Below are 12,135 nucleotides of genomic sequence, written 5' to 3' on the forward strand. Positions count from 1 at the left end.
ACCCGCCACAATTTCAAGGTGTGGCTACTTCAATTAACTATTTGGATACACTCACAGATTCCTGGCTCTGAGCCAAAATGGGAGGGGTGGGACCTGACAAGAGCTATTATTGGATCAGTCCAGTGTCAGTATGGAAAATGAACCAATGGGCCGCTGACTGTCCTTGGCTTGGGCAGACCGTTGGCCAAACAAATTAAAATGAGGAAAATGCCCGGTATGCCAGTTGGCCAGTCCGTCCCTGTTGGGCAACTTCTATAAAAGACGCCCTTTCTGATGACCGTAGTCTCTCTCACTCTCACTTCCCATCCGCTCCCGCTGACAAACGCAGGGCAGCTTGGCATGGTGCCTCACTGGCAGACACAGGGCAGCTTCGCTTGGTGCCTCACTGGCAGACGCAGGGCAGCTTGGCTTGGTGCCTCACTGGCACGTCACGTTCATTGTTTAGTCTTTTGTGTTGATTCATTGGTCATTGATCTTGGTTGTCTTTTAGTTTAAGACTCGTATTTAGAGCGGGTGGTATTTGGTGGTGGGGTTTCATGTGACAGTTTAGGATTCATATTTAGAGCTGGTGGTATTTGGTGATGGGGTTTCACGTGACAGTTTAGAATTTGTATTCTAAACTCTAGAGCTGGTGGTATTTGGTGATGGGTTTTCATGTTACTTAGTTTAGCATTTGTATTTAGAGCTGGTGGTATTTGGTGATGGGTTTTCATGTTACTTAGTTTAACATTTGTATTTAGAGCTGGTGGTATTTGGTGATGGGGTTTCACGTGACAGTTTAGAATTTGTATTCTAAACTCTAGAGCTGGTGGTATTTGGTGATGGGTTTTCATGTTACTTAGTTTAGCATTTGTATTTAGAGCTGGTGGTATTTGGTGATGGGTTTTCATGTTACTTAGTTTAGGATTTGTATTTAGAGCTGGTGGTATTTGGTGATGAGGTTTCACGTGACAGTTTAGAATTTGTATCATGTGTATTTAGAGCTGGTGGTAGTTGGTGATGGGTTTTCACCTCCTGAAGACTCAACAAAAATGTGTCTTTTGTTTCTGGTCGAGAGTTCTGGTTTGTTTCTGGTCACATTCATTATCTCTCATACACACACAAAATGAAAAGATCTCTCTCTCTCTCGTTTACACACACACACACACAAACACACAACTACATTACAAAATTACAAATATATACAGGAAACACAGTTTCCCATAATTCTCGTCTGTCAGATAATTAAGAACAAGCTAGGCAGGTTTTATACCAACAGGACTCGGTGACCTTGAGAAACAGAGATCTATGTGAGGGCCAGAGTGTTCCTTTAAATTACCTAAATGGCCCCAATATTGGTTTCAGCCCTGTCCCTTGGTTTGACCTCTAGCCCCAATATTGGTTTCAGCCCTGTCCCTTGGTTTGACCTCTAGCCCCAATATTGGGTTCAGCCCTGTCCCTTGGTTTGACCTCTAGCCCCAATATTGGTTTCAGCCCTGTCCCTTGGTTTGACCTCTAGCCCCAATATTGGTTTCAGCCCTGTCCCTTGGTTTCAGGATGTCTCTTGATTATTTGAATATTTTAATTATATTATGTACTGTAGGTGCTGAACTCCCATAATGCGGAGACTTCCCTGGTTCAGCCAACGTCAACATAGTTCTTTGCCGACAGTCCTCGGCCTTGTGGATAAAACAAAAGGTGAAGTGAAATCTGCAACTATTTTGGATACATCGCGAATAGTGAAGGCAAGCCATCAGGTACACAGAGACCCATTTGTAAAATATGTTTCAAAGTCATTCAAAAGCAGTAGGCTACGCATGGAACTTGGCTAAACACCTCGCAGACATATCCCAACATTTTTAAAGAATAACATTACCATAACCTGTAAACAATCTATTTCAGTACTACTGGTAATATTTGTCATGGCATGTAGACTGCAATTTTATTGCCCAGATGTAGGATAGGCTACCCGAAATGCGCTAATTAAAGCCCACAGCATATATTACCACCAAAGCGTGTTGAGTCCCAATAATAATAATAATAACCACTGATTGTAGTGGTAGCAAATGATGTTATCAAAGAAATAGACGTAATGTAGGAAAGCACACAGATATATTGCAACAGGTAATGGTGTAGGCCTATCTGAGGAAGACCTGAGTGGTTGGAACGTCGTACTTGTACACTGGGCGCAAAGAAGACTATCCTCACATTTTTCCCTTTGCAACTGTCAAAGAAATCCCATGAACACGGGAAGGCCTTGGGTAGCCTATACTGTACATCAGATGGCCTAAAGATTAGGCCCCTCTGCATAGCATTCAGTGATTTGCATGCAGTAATTTCAACACTGACCTTGATCTAGCCTAGTTTGGCTATTTAAAGCTACTTTATTGCCAAAACACAACACAATGTAAATGAACTATAACAAACAATAAAGGACTTAATCACACAAAGTAGGCCTACTATTTTACTGACTATAAAAAATAATCATTATTTAGGAAGTTTAGAAGTTTATAACCCGAAGAATTGACCTGCACATTACAAAAGTGCACTGAATTCAACACAAATGACTCAATACACTTGGAGGAGGTATGAGTCCTTTCTTCTCCAGATATCTTAGGATTTCGCCATAGTATCGTTTCAGTATCGAGCATCGTGATATTTATGGCAGGTATCGTATCGAAGTCATTATTTTGGTATCGTGACTAATGTTGTGTGTTCAATATGTGACATGAGTACAATTTACAGTTGTTTGTAGCCAAGTTGCTTAGCTTGCTTAGCTTGTTTGGCTATTTACCAAACATCTGACATGCATGACAATGTTCCCGGCGTGAGAACTGTGTTGATCACTGATGGTGTAACGTCAGGATTTTATTTATTGACTGCTGTTTTCATGAATTCATGATGAAGACTGTGCTTATATTTTCCTTGAAATGTTCAATATTTGATATGTTGTCTTTACACAATGTCCCAACTCTTTTGGAATTAGGGTTGTAATATAATATCATATCAATACCGTACAGATGAATGATATTGTGATATTGTAGTCCATATCTCCTAGCCTGGGTGCCAGTCAAACTTAGCCCCGCCCACAACATTTGAGGTCGGGAAGTTCGGTTTGACATTGCTCCGTTGTTGAGCAACTATGCTCGAACCAGAGCTGTTTTGACCAATTAAGTTCGACTTTACGATCATGGACAGGTGAGCAACAGTGCCTTGTCTATCATGTCATCTGAGCTTACTGTAGGTTGATATTGACCATTTTTCAAGGTCAAGGATTTGTGCTTGGTAGAACGAATGGAACACACAATGGAACAGACACACACCATGGAACAGACTAGCGAGTGTGCAGGAAGCTGCAGGTGCATTATTAAAAACCATGTGCGCAAAGGATTGTGGGTGTTCCAAGCATGCAGAGGATAAACGCATGCATCCTCGAAAATTCTCAGAAAATCTCAGAACAAAGGACTCAGTACTTGATAGAATTTTAAAGTACCCTTGACATTGGAACAGTGCTTGGTGAGATTCGATGACGTAACATCCTTGAAAAAGCAGCTTTGAAGGACCCATCCTTGACTTTGAGAAACGGTCATTGTTTGCAACAAAAACGAGACGGAGAGAAGGAGACAGATGGCTTCTGACAGGGAAGCTACCAGGCTCGTAACTGAGGCGTTCTGTTCACGTTGTGTCTGCTGCAGCACTTAATATTCACTATAATCAATGGAAGTAGCTACACCAGACCTGATAGCGGCACGTACGTTCGAATAGACCAGTCTTCTAAAATTGATTTTACGCGTTGCGAAGGGAAAGCTTCAGTTACGTGCCTGGTGTAGCTTCCCCGTGAGACCCCATAGAAAAATGTATATTATTTCCATGAGGTTTTATCACTCGAAACAATTATTTCTGAAAACTTTGGCCCAAGTTGACATGTGGGAAAACTCTGGTTTCACTTTCATCAAAGGAAAACAGCAGCGTGTTTGCATTGTGACATGTTGTTCTCTCGTTTGCTTCAAATCTCTGATTGGCCACCTGTTGGCTCCAGGGGTGCGACACCCCAGCTGTTTATAAAATGTTTGTGAGGGGAAATATCTGTTTTTCCAAATAGCCTACCCTGCTACGTATTTCGTTGTCTTAGATTTTGCTATCGGGTCTTGTAGGAGATATTGACAGCATAACTTTTACAAAAGACCAGAAAACAATGTTAAGGTTGTTTGTGGAGAAGAATGATGGTTTGTGTGTTCTTCCTACAGCTCATGGTAAGATATTCCGTTGCTCTGATTGGTTAGGTCTATCCAATTGAGTGCAGAGGCATTCCCCCCCTGTATCGGTTGAAACACGCCCCATAATTATGTCCCAATGGAGCAGTATCAGACTTAATTGGGGCGTAATTATCTGACTAGAATCTGAATAAGACGCGTCAGGCTACATATTTCCTACTCACATACACATACACACACACGCACTCTAACACACTAACACACACACACAAACCACAAGATATCTCTTACCGTTGTCTGTGCCCCCAGCTGCCATTTTGCCTTCCTGAAACAGACACAGATCACTGGGTCACATTCTCCAACATCATTATCAGTCTTGAGTCTACATTCATCCAGTAGACCTGCTCATTTCTACACCTGTTCTCCTGTGGCAAACAGGACAGAACAGGTGTAGACACACACACAGGTACTGTGGCAAACAGGACAGAACAGGTGTACAGTAGACACACACACAGGTACTGTGGCAAACAGGACAGAACAGGTGTAGACACGCAGACATGGGGAGCGTATCTATATTCCCCGGGTTCTATGTTCCGCTTTGATATAGGACCGGGGAACATAGAACCCTAACCACGAGCGGGGAACATAGGGATGACACCTAGACAAGTACTGTGGCAACAGAACAGAACAAACTTCAGCTCTGTAAGATGTACTGTGGCATACACTATGTCTGTTACCTCTGAAGCTAATGATTAACCCATCATCATCATCATCATCATCATCTCTCTCTTCAATGCATATACTAATGGAATGTGCATAAACTAGTATTGCTATGGGTTTTCCCATGCTGCCTTGTTCACGCTGTTAGGCAGCCTGGAATCTATGGACTTCGTTTTCACCTCAACGAAGGAACCAATCACAGAACGGAGGGAGTGCAGCAAGACGATGACGACACACCGAAGCCGTTATGAGCGACGTACAGACGCATTTGATAGACATTTGTAGCGCCCAATCAATGGTTCTGGGCATTCGTAAGCCACGTTTCAAATACGAGAAAATAAATGTCTAGCTCCCAGACCCCATCTCAATGAGATGAGATCTGACGTTAGCCAGGCTAATTGCTATATGGAATGTGCATAAATTAGTATTGCTATATGGAATGTGCATAAACTAGTATTGCAATATGTGTGCATAAACTAGTATTGCTATATGGAATGTGCATAAACTATTATTTCATAAAGCATGTCTGCTCATCACAAAGTGGGTCTTACCTCAGTCTAGTGCAGCAGCCCCTGCAACACACCAAACAGTCTGCAGACTGGACACTGCTGCTGTAGAGGCTTCACACACACAGGCTGTTTCTCCTGCAGACTGGACACTGCTGCTGTAGGCTTCACACACACTATGACTCCAGGAGAAGAGGATCCCTGAGTGTTTCAGCGTAAACAGGAGAACTCCTCTTCAAAGAGATACGGAGGCCATTTTCTCTCCCAGTACCAGTCCCTCGTGTGGAACAGCTGATCTACTGACTTCACTTCCTCTCTCAGTAGAGCTGGAATCCTGAGTGCTGAGTCTCTGGATTAGTCCTGTTCTCTCAGTTCTCACCGGTTCTAACCGTTAGTACCAGCTTACTCGGGTTCATACACTAGTTTACATGCGGTCTGACTTGTCGTCCAACAGAACCAAGTGTTCTAATGTCAGATCACGAGAGGCGATCTCTGACCAAAGAGTAAAGTCCAGCTCAGGTGTTTATGGTCTTTATGTTTTTAATGATTAACCTCCACACCTGAAGACTGAAGACTTCTATACTCTTAAGTTTCCTTACTGCTGTAATCCACTGCTGTAGTTGGAGAGAGTAAAGGAGAAAAGCTGTGTGGTTTGTGGTCAATATCTGGACACTGCTAGAGAAAGTAGTTTTGGTTATGAGGCATCATGTGTCCTTATAGTCAGTGGTCATCAGTCACACCTACAACAGTTGCACTGAGACTGCAGAGAGAGAAAACACCCAGAGACAGAGAGCAGAGAATGAGTGTGTGTGTGTGTGTGTAGAACACTACCAGAGAATGAGTGTGTGTGTGTAGAACACTACCAGAGAATGAGTGTGTGTGTGTGTGTGTAGAACACTACCAGAGAATGAGTGTGTGTGTGTAGAACACTACCAGAGAATGAGTGTGTGTGTGTGTGTGTAGAACACTACCAGAGAATGAGTGTGTGTGTGTGTGTGTGTGTAGAACACTACCAGAGAATGTGTGTGTGTGTGTGTGTGTGTGTGTGTAGAACACTACCAGAGAATGTATGTGTGTGTGTGTGTGTGTGAGTGTAGAACACTACCAGAGGATGAGTGTGTGTGTGTAGAACACTACCAGAGAATGAGTGTGTGTGTGTAGAACACTACCAGAGAATGTGTGTGTGTGTGTGTGTGTAGAACACTACCAGAGGATGAGTGTGTGTGTGTAGAACACTACCAGAGAATGAGTGTGTGTGTGTAGAACACTACCAGAGAATGAGTGTGTGTGTGTGTGTAGAACACTACCAGAGAATGAGTGTGTGTGTGTGTGTGTGTAGAACACTACCAGAGAATGAGTGTGTGTGTGTAGAACACTACCAGAGAATGAGTGTGTGTGTGTGTGTAGAACACTACCAGAGAATGAGTGTGTGTGTGTGTGTGTAGAACACTACCAGAGAATGTGTGTGTGTGTGTAGAACACTACCAGAGAATGAGTGTGTGTGTGTGTGTAGAACACTACCAGAGAATGAGTGTGTGTGTGTGTGTGTAGAACACTACCAGAGAATGTGTGTGTTTGTGTGTAGAACACTACAAGAGAATGAATGTGTGTGTGTAGGAACACTACCAGAGAATGAGTGTGTGTGTGTAGGCAGGAACACTACCAGAGAATGAGTGTGTGTGTGTGTAGACAGGAACACTAGAATGAGTGTGTGTGTGTGTGTGTGTGTGTGTAGAACACTACAGCAGAGGAGTGGGGAGGCTTTATGGTTTATGGTGTTTGAGTGACTCACTTCAGCACCTCAGAGTGTCTCTGTTTGGGGATCTAAAAAAAAAAATCAAAAAAGAGTATTTCTTGTCTCTGGGTGAAACACAACTAGCACATGATGCAGAATGCAACACTAATGCACAATTGACTGGATCCCATATTACTGGTGAAGCACCTTTATCATGAACACCCTATTTCTGTCTGCTGTCTGCTTTCCTTCTTAAGTTCATTCTGTTTACTTAATAACTAGTCAGCAGGGTAACTAGAATATTCTTTAGAGTAGACAATTTCCACACTCAATATATATAATCTCATATGTATATATACACACACACACAATATATATCATCTCCTATAACATCATTTGCCCATGCTAATGCAGAGTAGCTTTGTATGAATGACAATGTCTGGATGCACTGATATAGTTGGATGGTTGTATTTTACTTATATATTTATTTATAAAGTAAAGTAAAAGTAAAGTATAAAAGTGAAATATATATATATCGGCTTATTTTTATTGTAGAAAATGAAGGCGTGAGTGTTGTATGGCAAGGCTGAGAGGAGGGCTGCAATGTACAGGTGCAGGTGGCTATGGCATCTCATGAAGGGGAGAATGAGCTGGGGATTATGAGAGGCAGGCAGGATGAGGCCTAGTTGAGTCAGAGGACGAAGACACAGCTATGCATCTATTCCGCTATGTCCAGCATTCAGGTTACATGGCGTCCCTTGCGCTGTGTTGAGCTGATGTTGGGAAAGGTGTAAAGTAGATCAAGAATTTGAGGTTTTTGTCATTCCAAAATCTGTATGGTGAACAAAAAATAAGCACATAAACAAGTCGCTGTGCAGTCCCCATGCACATGCACACGCACATGCACACACACGTGCACAAGCAAAGGCACAAACACACGCATGTTCTATCATCCTAAACTTGATGGCAGCAGTATGTTGTCTCATATTTCAATTGAAGTTGAAGTTCAGGAGGAGGCACCTGCACCTCCTGAGGTGGAAAAGGCCCAGAATCTGAATTGGCAAAGGAGGCAAAGCATCCTGCCAGCACCCAAATGGAAAGGTGCGCTAAGTGTTGGAGTGACTCACTTCAGCACCTCAGAGTGTCTCTGTTTGGGAATCTAAACTCCCCCTTTCCCCTTCACTCTTCAGTCTGAGTGAACACAATGTTCCTCTTGCACTGACTCCAGTTCACCAATAGGTGGCAGTAATGTACAAGATGATCTACTGCTGCAGACTGGGAGAGGCTTTCCTTATTTATGGCCTCTAGTTGGCACAATCCCATCTGTTATTATTTCATTAAAACAAACAACTTCAAACTTCATAATATCCACACCCTTTCACAATGTTAGACTTTTGTCTAGACCACAGCAAACACAAATGTTTTCACCATTATGTGTTTTGTTTCCTGAATAATAACTAAACTGGTAACAGTTCAAAGTGCATCTTCAAATAGGTTGTTCCTGTCGGTACAGTGATGAAAGGCATTTTCATGGGCCTCATAAACACTATGATATTCTCATATGACAGTGATACAGTTTTGCTGTGTAGTAACAGTTCAAAGGGCCTCTTCAAACTAGTTGTTCCTGTCAGCACAGTTCTGAGATGTCTGGCGGTTTCATGGGCCTCATAATCACTATGATATTTTCATCAGGACAATGATACTGATGGGCTTCCACACACATGTAGGCGTGTACAATCAGCTAAAATGATGTGCACATCAACACACTTAATGTCTACTATCGTGGCCTGGCAACCACTTTTCTTTTAGGGGGATTCACCGCCCAGCATTTATCAATGTTCCTGTTTGAACTAGACTGTTCCCCTCACAGGAACAATTAAGACCCCTAGACCATAGACAGCACGGACACAGAAGTGCAAATCATGATCATTTATTCAGGGCCTACACACAACCATCAGACAGTCAATCCGCAGCAGGGGCAAATCACAGCAAGACACACACAGGTGACCAAAAGCAGTTCTTAGTATAGATTAGGATAAACCATAGCACACAGCAACATTACACTGCAGAACACACAGGGCTAAATTCCACCACACGGCTAGCTATAATAGCACAGCAAACCCACAGTGCAGCATGACCCACTGCTGCAGCCCTCTATCAATCTGTGTGGACAGGAGACACATACAAAAGGAAAACCAAATGGACATGCAAACAGGAGAAACAAAATACCATACATCTGGAATCAGCTGGCTCTGCCTCAGCTTACTGCTCAATCCCCCAAAAGAGAAGAAACAAAACACCAACCAAACACAGCCAGCCCTCCCAGCATACACACCCAAATGAGTCTCCGGTAACCTGCACTTAACTGTCCGCCAACAGTACAACGTGCCTTTATGACAGTAGGAGTACGCAGCACAGCTCCTCCCGAACGCTCCCACGTGCCTTTATGACAGTAGGAGTACGCAGCACAGCTCCTCCCGAACGCTCCCACGTGCCTTTATGACAGTAGGAGTACGCAGCACAGCTCCTCCCGAACGCTCCCACGTGCCTTTATGACAGTAGGAGTACGCAGCACAGCTCCTCCCGAACGCTCCAACGTGCCTTTATGACAGTAGGAGTACGCAGCACAGCTCCTCCCGAACGCTCCCACGTGCCTTTATGACAGTAGGAGTACGCAGCACAGCTCCTCCCGAACGCTCCAACGTGCCTTTATGACAGTAGGAGTACGCAGCACAGCTCCTCCCGAACGCTCCCACGTGCCTTTATGACAGTAGGAGTACGCAGCACAGCTCCTCCCGAACGCTCCCACGTGCCTTTATGACAGTAGGAGTACGCAGCACAGCTCCTCCCGAACGCTCCCACGTGCCTTTATGACAGTAGGAGTACGCAGCACAGCTCCTCCCGAACGCTCCCACTCTTGCTTCCATCAGCTGGTGGTGACGCACAATCAGTCTCCCACACCACAGCAGCGAACTGTCTGGAGAAGGCAGAGAGGATTGTCAGGGCAAAACACAGGCAAATCACGGCTGAATCCATGCACACACAGCAACGGTAGACATAGTCACTTTCCTTTAGATACAGTAAGAGTGCCGAATCTCATCCTCTCTCGTCAGTCTCCTTTCAAATCCACCGCTCGCCAGCTTGAGGAACTGCCGCCTGGGGAGGAAGCAAACAGACACTAAGCGACCATCCGAGCCCGTAGCTAGCCCCAGTCACTCACTCAGAACTCTACGGTTCCTTTCAAGAGGTGTGTCAGTCGTTCCTTAGCACGGAACGTAGACCTCAGCCAGGCAGCTCCAGGGTCCTCCGATGGGCGATCACCAGGACCCAGGCACCGGAACCAGCACCGCGTTCCCCCGACAAGGTGCGTCTCGTAGCCCTCTCCACCCCGTCCCAGAGTATCCGGCATGTTTTTATTGGGCAGCCAGCTGATTGCCCACCAGCCCAATCCCAATTGCATACAGCTGTCAATCCGTTCATCAGCTCCACGTTCACATCATTCATCCCCCATACCCACGTATAACAACCATAACACACAGCATACATACAGTATTACAGTTCATAATAACATACACACTACAATTACAGTACATAAGTCCATCAGCATACAGTATTACAGTTCATAATAACATACACACTACAATTACAGTACATAAGTCCATCCGCATACATACAGTATTACAGTTCATAATAACATACACACTACAATTACAGTACATAAGTCCATCCGTATACAAACAACAAGTACGTCTCCTTACTCCCAGACACGACACCACAGCAATCCTGATAAGGTAGGAGAGGCCTCAAGAGACATTCCTGATCTTGTCCATTTGTGGTCAGATTGGCATGTGGACTTCCAGAGAACCAGAGTACAAGAGGGGAGATGGAGGAGGAGGAGTACAAGGAGGAGGAAGATGAGGATGAGGAAGAGGAGGAGGAAAAGGAGGAGAAGCCGTCGGGCACCTTCAGCAGGAGCACTCTTTTTCAATTGTAGAGTACTTGCGTTCGCACTTAGTCAGTGTTCTAGAGGCGAATGCAACTGTCTGTTCTGTATGGCCCTGGATCTGTGTCAGCACAGCGCCAATGCCGTAATCTGACGCATCTGTTGTGACGACTGTTGGCAAGGAAGGATTGAACAAGGCAAGAGCAGGACTTGTAGCTATGATGTCTTTAACTCGGGAGAAGTTTTCTTGAGCCTCCTCAGTCCAATGGAAACCAGTAGACTTTCGAAGTAGAGCACGAAGAGGTTCTACAAGTGTGGCGTAATTGGGAATGAACTTTGAATACCACGCAGTCAGGCCAAGAAAAGAACGTAGTGACTGAGCGTCATGAGGAGGGGGAGCTTGAGCCGTGGCCAGGGTCTGGTTGCGGGCCAGAGGCAGAAAGGACAACTCAGACTTCCTGACGTGGCATTTAGCTGTGTTCAGCTTCAACCCACTCTTTTGTAGGCAGTGAAGCTGTGTTTAGCTTCAACCCACTCTTTTGTAGGCAGTGAAGGGCGGCTTTCAGTCTTGTGTCATGGAGTTCAGGCGTCTTTCCGTATACAATGATGTCGTCCAGATAGCATTGCACACCTTTTTGATCTACCAGGATCTGGGACATCATCCGTTGGAAGGCACTAGGTGCTGAGGCCAAGCCGTATGGGACTCTTGTAAAATGAAAAAGTCAGTCATGCGTTATAAACGCTGTAAGATCTCTGCTGCTTGGGTGTAACTGGACTTGATGGTAGGCATTTTGCAAATCAATTGTGGAGAACAGAGTTGCACCACAGAGCTCAGTAAAGACTTCTTCGATGTGTGGCAAAGGGTGACTGTCTATCACCACCGCTCTGTTTGGCTCACGTAAATCCACACAAAGACGAATGCCACCAGTCTTTTTCTTCACAACCACCAGAGGAGACACCCAGGCAGAAGAGTCAACTCTCTCTATGATGCCGTCTGCTTCAAGTCTTTTCAGTTCCTCTGAAACAGCATCACGAACA

The 12,135-nt window shown here is 44.6% G+C and overlaps 1 protein-coding gene across 1 annotated transcript in view; it reads right to left on the bottom strand.

Annotated features, from left to right (window-relative positions):
* The window catches only part of LOC121697564 (butyrophilin-like protein 2), an 11,857-nt gene extending 6,071 nt beyond the window's left edge, over window positions 1-5,786 (bottom strand). Inside the window, exons 1-2 of the mRNA XM_042079132.1 lie at window positions 5,465-5,786; window positions 4,485-4,518 (exon numbers count right to left, since the gene is read on the bottom strand). Of these exons, the coding sequence (XP_041935066.1) occupies window positions 4,485-4,509 (25 nt within the window). The 5' untranslated portion in view covers window positions 4,510-4,518; window positions 5,465-5,786. The remainder of the gene's footprint in view (window positions 1-4,484; window positions 4,519-5,464) is intronic.
* Between the last annotated feature and the right edge of the window lie 6,349 nt (window positions 5,787-12,135).

This window comes from Alosa sapidissima, chromosome 2 (genome assembly GCF_018492685.1).
Source record: "Alosa sapidissima isolate fAloSap1 chromosome 2, fAloSap1.pri, whole genome shotgun sequence".
NCBI classification, from domain to species: domain Eukaryota; kingdom Metazoa; phylum Chordata; class Actinopteri; order Clupeiformes; family Clupeidae; genus Alosa; species Alosa sapidissima.